Source organism: Microtus oregoni, unplaced genomic scaffold (assembly GCF_018167655.1).
Source record: "Microtus oregoni isolate MIOR12 unplaced genomic scaffold, Mior012 000004F_ref0000308, whole genome shotgun sequence".
NCBI classification, from domain to species: Eukaryota; Metazoa; Chordata; class Mammalia; order Rodentia; family Cricetidae; genus Microtus; species Microtus oregoni.
Window position 1 is genome coordinate 67,107,173 of NW_024543063.1, and position 20,837 is coordinate 67,128,009.

A 20,837-nucleotide genomic window follows, 5' to 3' on the forward strand; every position below is an offset into this window, starting at 1 on the left:
GAAAGTGACATCTCTTTATTGTCTCAGTCCACACCTGGCCCACCAGTGCCCCCAGCAGCAGCCTCTGGTCCAGGGGAGATCTTGGTGGTGGTCTCTGGACAGTCTGTGAGGAGAGTATCAGCAGAGACCACAGGCGCTGCAGGGCTGTGTGAGTAACAGCACCGGTCCCCTCGCTGACAGGTACCCTGGTGGGGAAAAGAGAGTGTGGAGCTCCAGGCTGTGAGCACAGGGCCGGGATTCCTTCCTCAGCTCCCAGCCGCAGCTGTGCCAGCCAGCCTGCCCAACCCCCCCTCCCCTGGGCTTTGTGGCAGGGAGGGTGGAAGAAGGGAATCACCTCCTTGAATCGTTTGCAAGGAAACGTCTTGAGGCGGGCTGCCCTCTGGGCTGGGTCCTCGGCTGGCTCCTTCCGCTTATTTTGTAGCAGCCTCCGTTTCTCCTCTGGATCTTTACTTGCTGCCCTGCCCCCATGCAGAGACAGAGGCTGGTACCCTACTTTTCCTTTGCTCAACCCACCCTAGCCAAGCCCCACCACTGCAACATTACACTTACCCTGGCCGGGCACGGGGCCGGGGGCCCCAGTTGGCTTCTGGATTGGCCTGGAAGCGCTTGAGTCCTTGCTGGCGGGAGCTGGGGTTGGCATCTTCCCGGATGTTGAAGTTGGCCTTTAGCCTGGACAAATGGGTGGGGGCTGGAGGCAGCAGCCATGCAGGGTGAACACAGCCCCAGAACCTGCCCACCCTGAGGCGCACCACAGGTCTACCAGGCTCAGAGTTCTCCCATTGTCTAACAACACCTGGATTTCCTAGGGAATTTCTGACAAAGTGGCCTGGATCTGACCCAATGGAGCTTGGCTTTGCAGCATCAGAAACAGACAATTGCCAAGACAAGATAAATCAGAAGTAACTCAGGCCAGAGGTGTGAACCCAGGTAGAGACTTGCCCAGCATGCACAAGGCTCCAGGTTCCATCCCCAGCACCACAAAAAAATAATAATCCCGTGTCAGGACATGCTATTCTGTAACTGTTGTGGTAGAAGACCTAAGTCAGGATGCAGTGCCGGATAGGGTGGTCCAGTCCAGAAAGCTTCTCTGAAGTGAGAGACAAGGGCCCAGGCAAAGGGCCCAGGCGGGACAGACTTTGTGCAGGGTTCAGGCCACTATGAGGAGAGAGCCATGGAAGGTTCCTCTGACCCAGACACTCACAGATACGTAAGGCTAAAGAACAGCTGGTGCAGAGAAGAGTGGGAAGGGCACAGGGTGAGGGCAGAAGGTGAGGGCTCTGGATTCCCCTTGAAGTGTCTGTCTTCTGCGCACATGCACCTGCTATGCCCAGGGGGTAGCCTGTCCCCTCCTCCATGTTTGTCTGTACCTGGGCTCCACAGCCAGAATCCGGAATGCTGGGCTGCTTTCTGACAGCCGTTCCCGTTTTACTGGACACTCCTTCTCCTGGGGACAGAGGTGGAAGAGAGGCTAGGCCTGAGGTGCACCCAAGTCACCCTCCCCTCCAAGTCCTCCTGCCTTGAATCGTGGGGTCACCTGCCCTCACCCAACAACGCATGATGTCCCAGAGAGCTTGTGGGGGAGCGTCTGTCTTCACTGCATTCTTACAAGCGTGGGAGAGAGAGACTCGGAAGCCAGCGTGGAGGAGAGCTGACCTGGGTGCAGAGACCACAAACAGAGGTTAGACCACAAGCAGGCCACGTGGAATGGCATGCTTGTTTCTTCCACAGCAAAGACATGTCACTGACTGTGACATCAAAACCACCTTTCGGGGGCTGGAGAGAGACAGCAAGAGACCTTACGGAATCTTTGCCTCCCCCCACCGCTTTTCCTCCCCATAGCAACCACACAGGGTAGGTGCCATGACCACACCTGCTCTGCAGATGCAAAACTAAGGCCCAGAAAGGTGAAGTCAGAGTCACCAACTAAGCCAGGTTAAGAGCACTTGCTGCTCTTGCAGAGGACTCTGGGTTTGGATCCCAGTGTACAATTCCCTGTAACTCTGAGCCTGGGGAATCTGACACCTTCTTCTGGCCTCCTTAGTCATGCACATGGTGTATTTGTACACATGCAGGCAAAACACACATACATAAGAATTAAAGAACAAAGCATCCACTGGAGGGCTCATGGCCTCTCAGCTCTGCCCCAGGCACACACTAGACTCTGATGGTCCAAGCTGCCCCCAAAGGCCCTCACCGAAGCTGCAGGAGGCTGGGTGTGTTACAGTGGATGGTGCTGCTCAGGTGGTCCAGTGTGTAGTAGAGAGGGACGTCGGGAAGTTCCTGAGAGGTAAGCATGGAGCATCATGGGCTGCTGGAAGGAAGGCGGGCACACAAGGGTACCCTCCCTGTGTAGGGGTCCCTTCCCTATATCCATCCAGCTCATACCTCAGTAACAACACTCAGGACACCTTGGATCCGCTTGGAGGTGTGGAAGCGGCCAGGATTAGTGGTCACTGCTTTAAGAACTCGGCCAACAAAGTCCAGGTCATGGATGGGGTCTGCCCACATGGGGCCTCCAAGCTGTGAAAACATGGCATACAGATGAGCAAGGGGCATGAATGCGTGAGCGCTAGGACCCTGGTCCACTGTCTCTCTGATCTGGGCCCACCTGGTGTCGCTGTCCACAGTGTTCACACTCAGGGGTCACTGGAGGACCACAGGCTGCAGAGAACTTGACCCTGTAAAGAAAGGCAGTTTGAGGAGAGGCTGCTGGAAGAGGGAGACCTTAGACATCCTTCCAATCCAAAACACCCTTGTTCACCTGCCACCAGGGTCTCCTGATGCTTTGCCAAGACGCTGAAGGTAGAAGGCTCCACAACCCACACACTGGAACACCAGGGCCTGCTTGCTGGGGAAGCCCAAGAGAAGCCATGAGGTTCCTGATGTGGTCACTACACCTCAACTCTTCCCTCAGACCAACTCAGTCCCTTTTCAGACACCAAGAAGGTCCCCTACGGCAAGACTCGGCTCCTCCCTCAATTCATCAGGTTCCCTCTGCGGGGCTTACCTGGCTGAGGCCTTAACCTTGGCCTGGCCTGTGAAAACGCGCACAAAAACCCGGACATAGAAATCAACGCTGATGCTGAGCAGTGGCACCACGAAGCGCTGGTAGCAGTTGGCATGCAGGTCCAGGCTATGCAGCACAATTCTCAGGGCCTGGTGGCAGGGGTGAGCATTAGCACTGGGAAGAACAAGCTTGGAGATGCACACATTCCCTGGCTGTGGGACACTGGAAAACAGTGTTTTCTGTTCCTCCATTTCCGTGGCTGGTAGCAGGTACTACATGGCTGCAGCCTGCACCAGTGATTTAACCCACCCAAGCTGAGAGTACGACTTCACTGTAGACAATGGGAGTGTTATCAGGGGCAGCTTCCAGCCTCTTGACAGGAGAAAGGTGGTGGCGCTGTGCAGCGCACGAGACAGCAAGAGACCTTACGGAATCTTTGCCTCCCCCCACCGCTTTTCCTCCCCATAGCAACCACACAGGGTAGGTGCCATGACCACACCTGCTCTGCAGATGCAAAACTAAGACCTAGAAAGGTGAAGTCAGAGTCACCAACTAAGCCAGGATTAGAACTCAGACCTTGAAAAAAGTGTTTTCTTAGGATATTTTTTGTCCTAACATTTGGGAGGTGGATGGGAGGGTCTGGAGTTTAAGGTTAGCTTCAGCTACAATAGCAAGCTCAAGACCAGCTTAGGTTACACAAAAGCCTATCTCAAACCCTCAACACCATGATTTCTTGTGTTGGGGTGTAGCTCGGTGGCAGAGCACCTTGCATGCACAAGGTCCATTCCCAGGCAGAACATGAAACCCAGTTTCGGGGCTGGAGAGATGGCTCACTGGTTAAACGCACTGGCTGCTCTTCCAGAGGTCCCAGCAACCACATAGTGGCTCACAACCATCTATAGTGGGTTTTGATGCCCTCTTCTGGCATAAAGTTGTCTATGCAGATAGAGCACTCATACACATAAAATAAATAAATCTTAAAAAAAGAAAACCCAGTTTCACTCTGAGTGCTACACCTATAATCCAGCACCTGAGACATAGCTGCAGGAGCCCTGCTTGGGATACTTATATCGTCATTTGGGGATGGCACAATGGCTCAGTGTGCAAAGGCACCTGCCATGAAGACTGACTGATACACGACCCGAATGATGGAAGCAAAGAATGGACTCTAGGAAGCTGTCCTGACTTCCATGTTTACCATGGCACACATGCCCCCTCCACACAAAAATGTGTGTTGTGTAATTATACACACACACATATATGCTACATGTAACTTTTTTTTTTTTTTTTTTGAGAAAGGGTTTCAAGGTATAGCCGTGGCTGTCCTGAAACTCTCTATTTAAACCAGGCTGGTCTCAAGGGATCCACCTGCCTCTGCCCACCAAATGCTGGCATACACCACCACACCTAACAACAAAATATTTATTTTTAAGGTTATACTATAGAATGCTAGGAGAAAAAAAAAAAAAAGACTGTTTAACCACTCCTGCCCATTGGCAAAGGATGTTAAGGATCTGCTTGCCAGTCATGTCACACCTTGGGCTGGACCAGTCCTGGCCATCCGAGGGCACTGAGGAGGTCATCAGTACAGGGAGGTCGGCGTGGGGGGGGACTCTCACCATTTCATGGCAGGCCCGGCTCTTGATGGCCATGGCTCCATACTTGCTATAGCACGTCTCTCCGCTGTTCCCTGCCAATACTGCCATGTCCGTGCAGGTGACACACAGAAGACCTGTGGAGAGGGGCAGGGCAGTGATGACCCTCCAAACACCCTGACCCTACACCTGCCTGGGCATTCTAGATAATATGGGCGAGCCTCACCTCCATCATTCACAGCTTGCACTGCTGCATCCAGGAAGGGGGCAGGACTGCCATAGGGGTCCAGGTCAATGACATCAAAACGCTCAGACGCCTTTTGGTGTTGGTACATCAGCATCCTAGATGTGAGGTGTCCAGGTTCTCAGCCTCTTAAACCAAGCCCCTGCCCTGTCCCCTATGGCAAACTGATTTTGGCATTGAATTTGAGGCCAGTTTAGCCATTTGGGGTTTTCTGTATCTTTTTTAGCCATAGGGATGGAACCCAGAGTTTCATGCATGCTAGTCAAGTGTTTTTACACTGAGCTAAACTCCAACCCCTTTAGTTATTTGCAGTTTGTTTGTTTGTTCAATTCTGTTTTATTTGAGATGGTCTCACTATGTAGTTCTGGCTGTCCATGAACTCACTCTGTAGACCAGGCTGGCCTTGAACACACAGAGATTGGCCTGGCCACTGCCTCCCAAGTGCTGGGATTAAAGGCATTCACCACTATGTCTGGCTTCCTTTTGCCATTTGTTAACCAAAAGATTTTTCTGTTTTACATAGGTCTCAATCTCCCCACCTATAACCCTGACGAATAACAGCCAATATGAAGGACCGTCCCTAGGCTCTTGTAGCTATAAAGACACTGCATTGTAGGGGCTGGTGACGTGGCTCGGTGACTAAGACAGAAAGCTGCTGTTACAGAAGACTTAAGTTCTTTCTCAGCACCCATGCAGAGATGACTCAGCACAACTACCCTGGACACCCTGTTCCGACCTCTTCAGTACCTACGCTCACAAATCTGTCTGTCTCTCTCTCTCACACACACACATACACACAATCACAAACATAGCTGGCTCAGTGGACAAACACACCTATTAGCAGTTGGACAAACCCTGTGGAAGGGAACTGACTCCCACAGTTGTGCTCCAACCACTATTTGCCTGCTGTAATACGCACATGACCACACAGACACTAAGTAAAAGATAAACAAACAAATAAGGGAAGCAAGAAAACGGGTCTGTGCCAGGCCTGGTAGTGCAGACCTAGCTTACTGTGAGGCTGAGGCAAAAAAAATTCTAAATTCAAGGCCAGCCCAGGAAACTGAGATGATGCCCAATGCAAACCAACACCAGCAAAAATGCTACTGAGTAGAACCAGTTTCGACGACACATACACCTGTAGACTCCAGGGAGCTGGAAAAACCTGAGCTGAAGGCCAGATCAATCAAAAGCAGTTAGCATCTGTTACCTGGTGACATTTTTTAAAAAAAATTATTTGTTTAGTATACAAGGTGTTTTATCTGCACAATGCCTGTGCATCATGTACATATCTGGTGCCTTCGGAGGACAGGGAAGGGAGTTAGATCTCTGTAGCTGTCTTGATGTTGCTGGGAACAGAACTCAGGTCCTCTGGCTAAGCAGGCAATGAGCTCTCTCTCTAGTCCTACCCATTGATATAATAATCTTCATTTATCTTAGCACAATGTTCTCATGGCAAAAATAATTACCAAGCCCAGCAGGGCGATAACAAACTTGTACCGTTAGGGCAATCTACAGACACCAGTTCCCCAACTGAACCCAAGGCTAACATGCTGGCAAGCCCCATATCACACAGCTGGAATCCCTGCAGCTGTAAAGCTGAGGTTAGGGACTGTCATGAGCTTGAGACTTCCTCTGCTACACAGTTAAGGCCCTGCCTAAAAAAAAGGGGGGGCAGGGGAGGCAGGGATGGGGAGCTGCTTTCCAGAGAACACAAGTTTAGTTCACAGCATACAAGTTGGCTGGCTTATACCTGCCTAACTTGTTCCAAGGAATCAAACAACCTCTTCTGGCCTCTGTGGGTACCTACACAAAGGTGCATACATTTCCACAGACACATACATAAATAAAAATTTTTTAAAGTGAATTGAGAGGGTATAGAGAGATGACTTAGCCACCAAAACTGACAACCTGACTCCCTAGGGCACACATGGTGGAAGAGAACTAACCTGAGCTGTGGCAAGTGTACCCTCTATACGTAAATGCACGTGCCAGGCAGTGGTAGCACACACCTTTAATCCCAGCACTCAGGAGGCAGAAGCAGGCGGATCTCTGAGTTCAAAGTCAGCCTGGTCTACAAGAGCTAGTTCCAGGACACACTCCAAAGCTACAGAGAAACCCTGACTCAAAAAAAAAAAAAAAAAATGAATAAACAAACAAATACATGTAAGAGACTGATTTTTTAAAACAAGGCACTCAAATCTCAAATCATATGATTATTCAAACACACAGCATTATAGTCACAACAAGTTTTTCAAAAGCCAGGTATGCACCTTTAATCTCAGCCCTTGAGGCAGGCAAATCTGTTAAGTTCTAGGCTATCCTGGTCTACACAGCTGGAGAAACAGCTTATAAAGGGCATTCGTTCCTTGTGCAAGGAACCACATTCAGTGCCCAGAACCCACAAGTTGGCTGCCAACGACCCACGACTCCAGTTCCAGGAGATCCAAAGCCCTCCTCAGATATTCATCTGGTGTACATGCGTACATATGGGTGAAATAATCAGATACATAAAATATTTAAAATTTATTTATTTATTTATTTATTTATTTATTTTTGTTTTTCAAGACAGGGTTTCTCTGTGGTTTTGGAGCCTGTTCTGGAACTAGCTCTTGTAGACCAGGCTGGTCTCGAACTCACAGAGATCCGCCTGCCTCTGCCTCCCGAGTGCTGGGATTAAAGGCATGCGCCACCACCGCCCGGCCAATATTTAAAATTTAAAAACAAGACAAAGGGCAGGCATTTGGCGACAGAGTGGAAGCAGGCTCCAGAAAGAGTCTAAGGCAAGAGAGACTGGCAGTGTAATACAGGCTTAAGATGGCAGAAAACAAAGTGATTTCTGGTATAAATTTATAATCTCAACTACTTGGAAAACGAAGAAAACCATGAGTTCAAATTGGTGGGACTATGTGTCAAAACAAATCCCTGTAGTGAGTCCCAGTTCTCATCATTAAACAGCACCCTTGTACAGAGTCTGGACAGTACACTTCTATTATTTAAGAATCCTGCTAGAGGCCCGTGTGCTAACTCATACCTTTAACCTCAGCAGTGGGAAGACAGGGGCAACTGGATTTTTATGACTTCCAGGCCATAAAGGACTACAAAGTGAGACCATTAAAAAAAAAAAAAAAAAAAAAAAAAAAAAAAAAAAAAAAACCAAAAAACAAAAATCTTGCAATCAAGCCTGTAATCCTAGCACAAAGGTGGAGGCAGGAGATCGATAGTTCATGGTCACAACTACACAGTTATTGAGAGACCAGCATGAGCTACACAAGACAGCATCTCACCGAGAGAGGCTTTGCGTGCTGGGGATGTAGCTCCGTTGGCAGAGTGCTTACCTGGCTCGGGGCTCCATCTGATACCCATGACTGAATAAACCAGGTGTGGTACAGCGCGCCTGTAATCCTAGCACTCAGTAAAGAAAGACTCAAGTATCAGAAATTCACCGTCAGAGCTAGGTGTGGTGGTAGCAATCCCAGCACTTGGGAGGCAGATCTCAGAGTTTCAGGCCAGTCAGGGCTACATAAGGTCAGGGCCACCTAGGATAGGACTTTTATCCCAGACCCACATGTGGAAAGATATGACTGCTGTAAACTGCATGTACAAACACTTACACACACACAAACCAAACAAAGGTAATTTAAAAATTTTAAACAAAATAAAACAAACAAACAAAAAAAAAGCAAGGTGGTGGTGATGCATGCCTTTAGTCCCAGCACTGGAGAAGCAGAATCGGGAGGATCTCTGTGAGTTCGAGGTCAGCCTGGTCTACAGAAGTGAGTTCCAGGACAGACACCAAAGCTACATAGAGAAACCCTGTCTTGAAAAACAAACAAATAAAATAAATATAAAATAAACAAGGCCTGAGAGTTGGCTCCCTGGTTGAGAGCACCTGTTGATCTTGCAGGACCTGAGCGCATTTCCCAGCAACCAGTGGCTCACAACTTAATTCCCTTTCCAGGGCGTCTGGTATCTTCTTCTAACCTTAGAGCACCAGGCACACATGTATAGGCTAAACACTCATGCACATAAAATGAGTACATGTTTTTTAAATTCTAAGAAATTCAAGGTCATCTTCTACAAAGCTAGTTCTGGACTATGTATTTCAGCACATGACAGGCTCAGAAGACGACTCTCCAGATGGCTGGGTGGGTACAAGCACTTCCAACACAAGCCTGGGGACCTACTGGTGCTTTCTCAAACCAGAGAAATAAAATAAAAATTAGAAAAATAGCATTGTATAACTCCTGTAAAATTACTATTCTTTTAGAAACGAGGGAATTAGAGTTCGAAGAGGCTACCCCAACCAGGTTGTCCCCAGTTAGCCGCATTCCAGGTGTAAGTTGCAGGCTCGAGGCAGGCCTGACTAGAACCTACTGGAAGCTATTGCTTAGCATGCATGAAGTCCTGGGTTCCATTTCCAGTACCACCCCGCAATGACAACAACAACAACAGCCAGTCAACCTACCGGGCATCTGCCTGGTTGGGCTGGACAAGATGTGCCACACCGTTGAGGTGCACGTTTCGGTCCATGAGCTCTACAGCCCGGGCAGAGGCATCATTGGCAATGACAGACCGGAGGCCAGGAACCTCTAGGGCAAACCGGATGGAGCGCAGACCGGAGGCTGCCAGGCCTTCCAACACTCGTAGACCTTCCTGTTAGAAGTGAGCAAAGACGTGCCTTGCTTCTTTTTTAGTTTTCACTTACTACTGAGTCAGTTCTCTCCTTCCACCATGGATTCTAGGGATCAAATTCAGGTCTTAAGGCTTTCTTGGCATGTACTTTCCCTGGCTGACGCTCAGGTCTCCATCTTTCTTCTGGGCTCCCGTAGATCTCCCACAACCACCCTCTATAGCTCCGTGGCTCTTTCCTGTCACCCAGAACCCTGAGCTGCCCCTGCTTACTCAGGCCCTACCTCACAGATCTCACCGACGGCAGCTGTCCGAGGTTGCTCTCCTGAGGCCAGGGTTTCCTTCTTTTCCTGTTCAGCATTTTCCTCCTCTTGCTCGGACAAGTTCACCGACACTTTCTGCAAGTCCTTCTCTCCTGGCACCTTGACTGCAGTCACCCAGGCAAAAACCAGACGCTACCATCAACGCTCCTCTTAAGAAATTTCACCGTAACTTTCAAATCATCAAAATCCTGATGACATGGCAGAAAAGTCTTTCCCCAAGCCCCGGGAAAAAGGCAGAAGGAATAGAGAATCCAGAACATACAGGAGCCCAAAGAGAGAGCGAAAGAGTGGGAAGTGAGCTTTATGTGACACGCCCCCCACCCCCAGGCCCGAACCTCCACTTACTCTGGATTCCCTTGGCCCCAAGATGAATTCGAGCAAACTCAGTGATCACAGCACATCTGGAAGAGTGGATGGCGGGGAGGGTCAGCTTGAAAACCCCCGCATGCCGGGGTGTTAGCTGTGGCCCAGGTCTGAAATCCTCCCTTCAACCTTCTTGAAAGGTGGTTGTCCCTCCCTAATGCCAAATGTCCTCCCTGTTGCACCAAACTCTAGATAAAAAGGAGTCCCACCTCAAGGGCTAAGATGTTAACTGTTGTAGCTTTAGATCGTTAAACCCAGAAAACCTGATAGTGACCTTTTCAAGGTTGGCCTCAGCCCTCAATTCAAAGCATATAAACTGATGTTTAATTCGACTTGCAGAAAAGTAACAAGTCTGTGTGAATACAACTACAGGAACCAGCTCTGGGAAGTGGAGTCCACCACCGAGTTGTAAAGAAAAGGAAAATGGGGAGTCACACGCCTTGAACACCAGAGAACACTAAAAGGCATATATAACTTGTCCCTTGCAATAAAGCCCCCGGTGCATGTCTTCATCTTTCAAGATGCTGGCCTTGGATTAAAACTCCTTCCTACCAACTCTTCCCTCCCGAATATTGGCCTTCGAGTAGCTCGCGTCCCGCAGTGATACTCCACAGTATTTTCTACCTCACTGACCCAATCCCCTTGGCCAAGCTAACCCTTGACTCTTGCTCACGTCAGATCCCGGTTGAACTCCTGCACTGGATTGTAGAAAACCTCGTTGGCGTTGGGGAAGACGATCTTGGCAGCGCCCTCGGTGATAGTCGCCTCCGGGGCCGCGGGTGGGCGCTCTTGGCAGGGCTGTGTGCCGTTCTCCATCGCTGGCGGAGAGGGTGGCCCCTGGGCCTTCTGTTCCATGAACTGAGCTCTACAGAGGATGCGGGCCGGATGGAGAGGGCGGCTTAACCACAGGATCGCCCTGGCGTGGGACATCCACTGGCGCCTCAACCCTCCTGCCGTTTCCAAGGGAAGGGAAAGGGCACAGGGAGGTCAGACTGCTGCATTCCGGGGCGGGGGTGGCCTACACATCTATAAAGTAGAACCTAAAACCCAGTGGCCTCGATAAGGCCTGCGTTTCCAAAGGCACTGGACCCAGAAGAGCCTGAAGCCAGCGACGCAGACCCATCCCCACCCACCCATCCACCCAAACACACACACCCGGGACGCTTCACCTCTCTGCTCACAAGACTCAACAAGTCGCGGTGCACGCTTCCCTCATTAGAACCTGGGAGCGGCCATGTTGGCAAAGAGGGCGGGCCATCACATGACAATAATTGGCCAATTAGCTACACTACTTACGGTGGGCGACCAGGACCAATATTCTTCCAGGAAAGGAATGCGCGGAATAGACTACATGAGTGATTTTCAATAATGCAGTTCTTCTACAAGGGAATTTCATTGCCGTTTAATTTCGGACAAAAAAACTGAGGAAGTTGGCACTTTAAGTTGTCTCCTGTGTACAACTTGCAGGTTAACTCGGGCTCTGGAATAGGATTCGCTGGCTTTGAATCTCAGTTTCGCCACACACTCTTAGGCAAGTTACTTAAAATGTAAGGCTCTCCTTTCCCTTACCTGTAAATAAGAATCTTAGTTTCCAAAAAATGGGCAAAGATTAAATAATCGAATGTCTGGGAAGTGTGCGGAGGAGCCACGTAGACAATAAGTCCTCTGAGTGTGAAGGCAGGAAAGTGTGGCCATCCGTGGTGTGAGTTGTCTTAGCTCGCCTTGCAAGTTCTCTCTCAATGGAATGTAGAAGGTACTCTCAGTCCAGGTTGTTCTGGAACTCACTATGTAGCTCAGGGCGGCACTGAACCTCGTTGGGAGTTTCCTGCCTCAGTCTCCCAGATGCTGAAATTATAGACATTAATTACCAGGTCTGGCAGTACTTGTTTTGTTTTAGTTTTACGTTATTTTTACGTCTGTGTATGTGCGCTTGTGTGCAAAACCCCAAAGAGTAGAGGTGATGGCCCCTCTAGTTAACGGCAACAGTGTGAGCCACCTGACATGGGTGCTGGGAACTTAACTCTATACGGCAAGAGCCGTACACACTCTCACTCGCCGAGTATTCTCTCCAGTCCAGTGCTTTCTCCATCTGAAAAGTTGCCAGATTGCTTTAACGTTATAAAACATAATTATCCAAGTTAGTGCAAAATGCTAACAGAACTTGGCATCGCGTAAGGACCCTAAATCTTAGGTTTATTGACCTCTTGAGCCTCCGTTTAAAAGTTGTGGCATTCAATCACTTCCCACTGTGTGATCTTGAGCGAGTTTCCTCCGTTCCATGAAACCTCATTTCCATAAAGAGCTTAAAACTGTGTCTGGAACAACAGTCGTTAGTCACTGTTACAGCAAACAGGGCAAACCGTCCCATAATCGCCCAACTAACTAGAGTCCACAGAAGAGAGCTCCTGGAAGAAGCCGGCGAGAACTAAAGCGCTCGGAGCGCAGCTAAGCTTGCCTAAGGGGCGGGGCCGAGGCCGTTTCCTCCCTGCCGGCTGCGCCGTGCGCTTCCTCGGCGCTCGGCTGGGGCGGCCTGGCCCACAATGAATGGCCGCCGCGGCTACCACTGCTCCTGAGGCGGAGGCCGCGGAGGCCGCAGAGGCGGAGGCCGAGGCCGAGGCGCAGGGGGGCGCGCCCCGGGCCCAGGCCCGGCCCCAGCTGCCGCTGCGGAGCCCGCCGGGAGGCCCCGGAGCGCGGCCACAGCGCAGGTGAGATGGCCCGCCCCAGGCCCAATTCCGGCCTCCTCCCGCCGGGGCGGCCCGAGGACATCCGAGGTTCCGGCCGACGGCCGAGAGGGGAGGCCCCGGGGCGCCCGACTGGGAGCGAGAACCCGAATCCGCGATGCTGACAGCGGCGGGAGGGAGAGGTTGAGGTGGCCGGGCCTCAGCTGGCGGCCTACGGCGTCCAGCCTCGAGCCAGGCCCGCGGGGCTTAAGGGCGGCCGGAGGGAGGCGCCGGTCGCGGGCTCCTGGAAGTCGCCCGGCCGGAGGGGGTAATCGTGAGGAGGCGGCGGGCGAGGCCGGAGGGGGAGGGGAGGCCTCAGGCTGGCCAGGGCGGTGGGGGGGAGGGGGGAAAGGCTGGGCGGCCGGAGGGAAAGGGCCTGGAGGGGACCGGGAGAGCCGGAGCCTACAGGTAGGGAGCATAGGGGAGGGGGTGGGCGGGTCAGGTTACAGGCCTGGAGGGGCCGCAAGGAAAAGCCCGGGAAGTCAGACTTGGTGGGTGTGGGCGGAGCCTGCTCGAGTGGGGGCGGACTGGAGCTCCCAGGGATGTTAGCAGGGGGTCACGCGAGGTCAGGGCTCCGAGATGTGGGGGTAAGCGACATCCGGGGGCGCCAGGTAAGGCTGGGGACTACGACTGAGTGTCGGGAGTTTGGAGGAGGCGCAGGACCGGTGGGCTGGGCCGATGGAAAGTGGGGGCAGGTGAGGGAAAACTAATGTGACCTAAGGGATATGCGCTCCCCTCCCCAAGTGTTTGCTCAGGGTCAGAACCAGGGGGTTTCCTCTTTCCCACGCCTCTTCTCTGGAGCCTCGGCCAACTGCTCGCAGGGACCGGCCAGCGGGTGGGTGGGAGTTTGCGTGGGTTGCTCCGGATACCTAGCTCCAACATCGAGGTTTCCGTCGGGATGGCCACTCTTTACCCCCACCCCCACCCCACCCACCCTGTAAGGAGGCAGCCAGCCCAGCGGTCTTTACCTGGATCCTGTATTCGTTCTCCACCTTCTGGCGCCGGAACCTGGGGGCTCAAGTCTAGGAGACGAGACCTCACAATCCTGTCTATGCTCCCTAGCTTTCCAGGCCCAACCTGCTGCTTGGACCTTAATTCTATGTCCCCTCGGAGGTAAAATACTGGAATGATGAGTGCCCGAAGCTCTGTTGTATCTTGGAGACGAAACAGGCACTTACACATGCTGACTTTTGCCTTGGGGGCTCCGGATCTCTGGAGCCATCCTCCCTCCGTGGTGCTCCTTCTAGGCCAGGTAGTTGCTAAGCAGGCCAGCGAATAAGCTCATTGATTGCTCACCACCGCTGGGTCTTAGGCTTTCTCTTCTCAGAGAAAGAAGCTGAGGTTCGGGGCGGGGCTTGTTCCTGGTCATATGACTAGACTGTGGCCTATGCCTAGTAAATGGAGTTGGCCCTCCTGGGGCACCGGCAGAGAAATTCCTGTTGTTCTGATTCCCTGTTGATGGCCTCTTCTTGGACCTGGCCTTTTCTGGGCTCCCTGGAGTGGCTTAATCAATCCCCTTGCAGATGGATCAGGTTTCCCTGGAGTTGAAGGGGCCTGTCAACTGAGGCCTGCTCCTCTTTCTCCTCCGTTCAGCCTCTGAGAGCCAGGGGCACAGCTATTGGAGGTGGTTACAAAGTGGGGCTTAGGGATTCAAGAGTGGGATTTTGTTTTGCTTGCCTAGACTTTGTTCTCTTCGCTTTGGTTTCTTATCAGACTGCTCCAGCTCTGAACTAATTGCAAGGTGAACAGTGTATTTATGGGCAGGTGTGTGTGTGTTAGGCTTTTAGTATTTTTGCATTTCAGTATTTTTGGTTGGGGGAACAGTCTCAGTGTTACTGTAGCTCAGGCTGACCTTGAACTTACTGTGTGATCAGGCTAGCCTTGAACTATGGCCCTTATGCCTCAACATCCCAACGCTGAGATTATATAGGCACGAGCCACCACACACAGGATGTCCTGGTGACTGATTGGACACCAGAGGCGAAACCACAAACTTCTGTGTGACTGCTACCAGCCAGTCCTGGGTTTAATGATGACTTTTCTCCCTGTCCCCTTATCTCCTTGGAGTTTCCAGACCAGCACCACCAACAACTGCCCCTGCCCTAGTCTCTTGGTTTGTTGGGGCTGGGGGCTGGACCAGCAGCGGATGGGGCTGGCATTGTTCTCTCCATTCTGCTGCTGCTGCAGCTCTCCTTAAAGCCCTGTCTCCAATAGAACCCCTCCTGCCCCAGCAGCTGTCACTGTTAGTTGGACTAGTCCCCTCAGAACCTTTATAATTGTGTTCCGGCCACCGGTTCTTGCTGCAGTCCTGCACTTTGACTGTTGAAGGACAAACAACTATTTCCTGCTTGGTTGGACCAAGACAATCTGCATGGGCATAGATTGGCTGTTCCCAGGCCTCAGCTGGGTGGGGTATTGAGGACAGATGGTGTCAACTAGTCACAGCTGGAATGCAGAACTGGTAGGAGTTTGTTGGCCCTGCAGTATGGAGGCAGAAATGATGAGATGGCACCTCCACCTGAAGCTAGAAGAGAAGATGCACTGGTCATACCTGCTTCTCAGTGAGAACCCGAGACAAGCACGAGCAGACAGGCTGAAGTGGACAGCTGGATTTCAGTGCTCTCTGCCCATTCCCTTGCTGGGACTGAAGGAGCTGCTCTGAGTAACACATTCAGTAGAAGCTGGCTCTGGCGAATCCTATTCAGATTGTGATGACCATACTTAGACCAAGGAAATGGTCCTCCAAAGTATGGAGAAAACTAGTTCAAGAAGGCGAGGAGATGATCAGTAGTGTGGAGGCAAAGATATTTCCATTGGGTAGTCAAAGAAGAACCATGATCTGAATTAGAAGGAAGTTTGGTTGGGGGATGGGTATTCTGGATGAGGACAACACATTCAAAGCTTTTATTGAGTGTGCGCCAGGCTCCTGCTGAGTTACCAAAATGTTTTGTCTTTGTGAGGGTAGAGTGAGGGATGACCCCTGGTGTGGGGCAGAGATCCTGGCCACAGGAAAGAAGAACCCTGTCAGAGGATCTCATGGGTCTCCCTAGCACCCCCAGGCAAAGTTCATATCTCTTGATTTACATCCAGAGTGCCCCCCACCACCTTGGTTTTTCAAAACAGGGCTTCTCTGTGTAGCTCTGACTGTCCTGGAATTCACTCTGTAGACCAGACTGGCCTTGAACTCATAGAGATCCCTCTGCTTCCCAAATGTTGGGATTAAAGGCATGAGCTACCACAGCCCAGCCATTCAGAGTGTCTTAAAATCTGTCCTCCACCACCTACCTCAGGTTCATGAACTGGGTTTTCTGGAAAACAGTCTGTACTTGGGCTGTACAGGGCCCATTAGAAGGCTGGCGAGTGAGCTCTGACCCAGGGATTCATTGCCAGAGCCAGCGAAACAGCACCTGCCTGGCCCAGCTGCATACCTGAGCAGACCTTCAGGCAGTGTGTCCCCTTCTTGTGAATTCTTTTCCACTCTATTCTCAGACTTCTACCCCTGGTTTACACTGAGCTCTTCTCTGTGTTTGAGTTCATTCAAGCCCATGACTAGCCAGCCCTGTGTGTTTTCAACACCATCTGGCACATGATAAAACTGAAGCCGTCCTTTCTTCAATATAATCCTCTTTTTGAAACCTGCAGTAGTGGCCTGTTTGCTAATGGTGTCTTCTCTGTCTGTGGATGGGTAGGGTTGGGAGAGAGAATCCGACAGGTCAGAAGTAACATGTCACAGTCTGTGTGCCCCAAGGATGCTCATCATCCTGTCTGCTCTCTGCGCTGCCTCAGCAGAGGTGCAAAAGTTAGAACCTATGGGACTTCTGGGCCTGGTGCTTTCTAAGAGAAAAGAACAAAGGAAGAGGAGTGGACATCATGATGGAAGAGTCAGGTGCCACTGATAGGCCCCCCTTCTCAGCCCCGAGACCCTGAGGTTTTAGGCCTCGGTTTGCCTAGCTGAAAAATAAGGACACAGTCGTGCCTGACCTGTTTAGGTTGTCATAGGTGGGAGTAAAGGCACTCACTTCCAGTTTCTAGGAGGCCAGGATTGCTTATTGACTCAAGACACAGTTGTGTAGGATGGCTCCCCACCACCAAGAATTGAGTTGGTGGCCAGACATGGTAATACACACCTCTAATCCCAGTACTGGGTGGCAGAGGCAGGTGAATCCAGGCCAGCCAGGGCAATATAGTGAGACCCTGTCAACAACAAAAGAATGACCTGGTGTCCGGTTTGCGGTGGTGGGGGCGGTATAGGAGTTTTCTGTTGTCTGTGTGATGAACTAAGCTGTGAAAGTGCTGAGGAACCAACCTTATGGACTCCTGCCTGATGGGTAATCCCTGCAACAGCAGAAGTTCCAGGGGACAGTGAAAGACATAGACGACAGAATTTACAGACAAGAAGGTGCAAAAGAGACAGTACCAATAATAGCTGGTAGTGTTGATTCAACTAAGAACTGAGGTTGTTCTATCTTTAGCCCCCCCCTTTCCCTCTCTCAAAGCCCCCTCCCCTTCCCTCTCTCAAACATCTGCTTGTTTGAGATAGTATTTTTTTTTTTTTTTGGTTTTTCGAGACAGGGTTTCTCTGTGGTTTTGGAGCCTGTCCTGGAACTAGCTCTTGTAGACCAGGCTGGTCTCGAACTCACAGAGATCCGCCTGCCTCTGCCTCCCAAGTGCTAGGATTAAAGGCATGTGCCACTACCGTCCGGCTTGAGACAGTATCTTTTGGGAGTTGGTTCTTTCCACCTTGTGGGTTCTAGAGATCAAACTCAGATTGCCAGGTTTAGCAGCAGGTGTCTTTACCCACTGAGCCATGTCACCAGCCCATGTGTTAATCCATTTTATAGACTGATATCAGGCCAGTAGTACTCTGCATCACCAGCGGCAAGCATTGTCAAAGATTTAAGCCTAGTGGAATACAGAAATACCTGTTTGCAGGTTCCACATCTCTATAGTTGACTATAAATTGAAAACTATTCAGAAACAGTGTTGTGTTTACATTGAACATTTACACACTTCATTTGCTTTCTTTGTGTGATTTTAAGGATGGAATCCAGAGCCTGTGCTAGCTGGGCAAGCATTCTACCATTGAACTGCACCCCCTTCCCTGAACAGATTTGTTTCTTCTCAGTATCCCCTTAAACAGTAGCATCTGAGACAGGATCTAGCTATCGGTCCGGTCTCCCAAATTCTGTGATTAGCAGGGCATATAACTAGATTCTTTGATTTTATGTATTTACTTTCTTGTTTGTTTTATTTGTTCGTTTGTCTGTGAGGGTTTTTTTTAAAAGATATGTTTATTTATACAGTATTCTGCCTGTAGGCCAGAAGAGGGCACCAGATCTCATTATAGGTGGTTGTGAGCCACCACATGGTTGCTAGAAATTGAACTCAGGACCCTCTGGAAGAGCAGTCAGTACTCTTAACCGCTGAGCCACTTCTCCAGCCCCTGTCTGTGAGTTGTTTGTTGTTGTTGTTTGTTTGTGTTTGTTTGTTTTGAGACAAGGTTTCTCTGTAGCTTTGGAGCCCTGTCCTGGAACTAGCTCTTGTAAACCAGGCTGGCCTCGAACTCACAAGAGATCTGTCTCCCTCTGCCCCCGAGTGCTGGGATTAAAGGCGTGCACCACCATCGCCTGACTGTATTTACTTTTTTATTAAATGTTAATCTGTTTATTTGGCAGGGCGTGAAGATCAGAAGATAACTTGAGGAAGTCAGTTCTCTCCTTCTACCATGTGGGTTCTAGGGATCAAATTCAGGTCACTAACTAGTGAGCAATCTTGTTGGCCCTGCAGCTTACTGACTTTGAACATCACTCATGTTGAATTTTTATTAGATTTGGTACTAGAAGCCATCTAGAGATAATGTAAGGTCTAGAAGAAGCACTAGAGGTGTAGTTCGGTGGAAGAGCACTAACCTGGTATGCAAAGGTCCTTAGGTTTTTTTCCCCAGCGCCAAAACAAAAACGGGAAAAAAATCTACCAGAGGATGTGTTTCTATTCTATGTACTACTATGACAATCAGATAAGGGACTGGAGCTTCCAGACTTTAAGAGATGTGAATTCTCCAGGCATGGTTTTGTTTTCTTCTTCAGTTTGTTTTGTTATGTCTTGCTAGATAGCCTTGAACTCCTACCTTAGCCTCCCAGGTAGCTAGGACTAAAGTCTCAGTTTTCTGACTTGATAAATGGGGATAGCCAGTCATCATACCTGATCTATAGGTGCTGTCAGCCAGGGTCCAGAGCCAGGCCAGACTACCTACATGTACCATGTCTCAATACAACAAGAAGTTGTCTTGTTTATCGTGTCCCTTTTTTGCTACTGTGGTCCTACATGGTCTCCAGTGCATCTCAGCAAGACCCATCTACAGTGGAACCATCCTCCCTCAACTCCACCACTGTTATTAGTTATACCTGTCACCTCAGGGTTGGACTTTGCACTTGAACTTTGCTTTCTCTGCTCTGTCTTTGGGGTCTGAAGTCACTCAGAGTGAACGGTGACTTGGAAGGGTAGGCTTGAGATCAGACTTGGTGGCATTACCCAGGCCAGGACTCCATGAGGACAGGCAGAACAGCTGCTGGGCTCTGGAAGGATCTGGAGCTGCCTCAGGCAGAAGCTAGAGTGCAGGGCCCACTAAGAGCAAGGAGGAAGGGTAACAGACAGAGATGCCCATTCCTGGAGATGCTAGTGAAGGAAGAAGAGGGAGGGACATGGGCAGGAGGAAAACCAGATCAAATTGACCTTTGGAGACCCTGTGGTAAGGGCCCCCAGGTAATCAGCAGACTCCTTTTCTGGATGGTAAAGCTTGGCCCATTCAGGTCTCCTGACTGCCTCGGTATTATCAGTTTCATGGACAGGATTCAGGAACAAATTTAGCCCTGTTCTTTGTGTGATCCGGGTCTCTGTTTTTGCTTCTCTGGCTTGTTCTTCTCAACTGAATGTTAGGAAGGCTCATTTCATCTCAGGAAATATCCTGGGAGATGAGATGGGCTTGTCTGAGCTTTTATCGAGCACTGTGAAAGGGAGCTGCTGTTCATCCCATTCCTGCCATAGGTTTAATGACAGCCTTTCAGGGAAAGAAAATAAATTCCGGGGCGGGGGGGGGGTGCTCTGGCACTTGGGAGGTAAAGGTAGGCAGATCTTGGTGTGTTCAAGGCCAGCCTGGTCTACGTAGTGAGACCCTGTCTCAAAAACAGAAGACCACAGAAATAGATGCCAGCTGATTGTGGTGATACACATACTTGGGCAGCTAGGACAGGAATTCAGTTTCATCCTCTATCTACCTATTCAAGCTAGAGTCCAGCCTGGGCAACTTGAAATCCCGTCCCAAAAAATAACAGCAAAAAAGTCAAACTATAGGATCCATACAAGTAGATCACTTTTCTCTTTACTATCAATGTTTACTTTCCTTCACACTGTCTGGGAATATATGTATCCCCATTGGTACTACTTAGGTTGGAACCAGAGACTTTGCCACTGAACTGCCCAGCAGAAATTTATTGCTCACACCCTGGAAGCTGGAAGTTCAAAATGAAGGTACTGCAGGCTTCGTTTTCATTGTTTGCTAAGGGCCATAGAGGGTGGAAGTGAAGAGGGATGAACATGCTTCTGTGGGTGAAACCGTCATGAACTAATTACCTCCCAAAAGCCTGCCCCTCCCCAATTTTTTTGAAACAGGTCCTCTTTTGGCCTGCATGCAGAATCCAAAAGAGGACATCAGATCCCCTAGAACTAGAGATCCATACAGTTATGAGCTGCTCTGTGGGTACTGGGAATTGAACCAGGGTCCTATTGAAAAGCAACCATAGTGCTCTTAACTATGAGCCATCTCTCCAGCCCCAGCTTCAAACTTATCTTTTGACACCTCCTGCCCAGAAAATAGATGTGTACTACTGTGTCTGCCAAAGTCCTGCTTAACTGTTGAATTAGAAATGGTTTTCAACATACAAATTAGTTTTTCTT

General features: G+C 50.2%; 3 protein-coding genes across 12 annotated transcripts in view; 1 reads left to right on the top strand and 2 right to left on the bottom strand.

Moving 5' to 3' along the window:
• Trmt1 (tRNA methyltransferase 1) lies at positions 1-14,190 on the bottom strand. 10 transcript variants are annotated; one of them, XM_041649611.1, is made up of 18 exons: positions 13,853-14,190; positions 11,734-12,009; positions 10,838-11,114; positions 10,147-10,202; positions 9,763-9,905; positions 9,315-9,502; positions 4,829-4,944; positions 4,627-4,739; positions 3,008-3,156; positions 2,762-2,848; positions 2,609-2,678; positions 2,386-2,520; positions 2,195-2,280; positions 1,545-1,653; positions 1,368-1,444; positions 550-669; positions 335-458; positions 1-185 (listed from the first exon to the last, which is right to left on the bottom strand). In XM_041649611.1, the coding sequence occupies exons 3-18, from the start codon at positions 11,092-11,094 to the stop codon at positions 24-26; spliced, it is 1,992 nt and encodes a 663-aa protein (XP_041505545.1). In that variant the 5' UTR covers positions 11,095-11,114; positions 11,734-12,009; positions 13,853-14,190; the 3' UTR covers positions 1-23. The 10 variants fall into 10 exon arrangements, with proteins under 10 accessions (XP_041505545.1, XP_041505552.1, XP_041505553.1 ...); XM_041649618.1 differs by having other exon boundaries at positions 10,838-11,029; positions 13,853-14,189; XM_041649619.1 differs by lacking the exons at positions 11,734-12,009; positions 13,853-14,190 and adding an exon at positions 11,461-11,560 and having other exon boundaries at positions 10,838-11,029.
• Nacc1 (nucleus accumbens associated 1) overlaps positions 12,660-20,837 on the top strand; it is an 18,634-nt gene continuing 10,456 nt past the window's right edge. Inside the window, exon 1 of the mRNA XM_041649622.1 lies at positions 12,660-12,869. The gene's annotated coding sequence lies outside the window, so the exon portion shown is untranslated. The remainder of the gene's footprint in view (positions 12,870-20,837) is intronic.
• LOC121447367 (basic proline-rich protein-like) lies at positions 12,722-14,106 on the bottom strand. The gene is made up of 4 exons (XM_041650550.1): positions 14,063-14,106; positions 13,853-13,892; positions 13,445-13,554; positions 12,722-13,286 (listed from the first exon to the last, which is right to left on the bottom strand). Exons 1-4 carry the CDS (start codon positions 14,104-14,106, stop codon positions 12,722-12,724), a joined length of 759 nt encoding a protein of 252 aa, XP_041506484.1.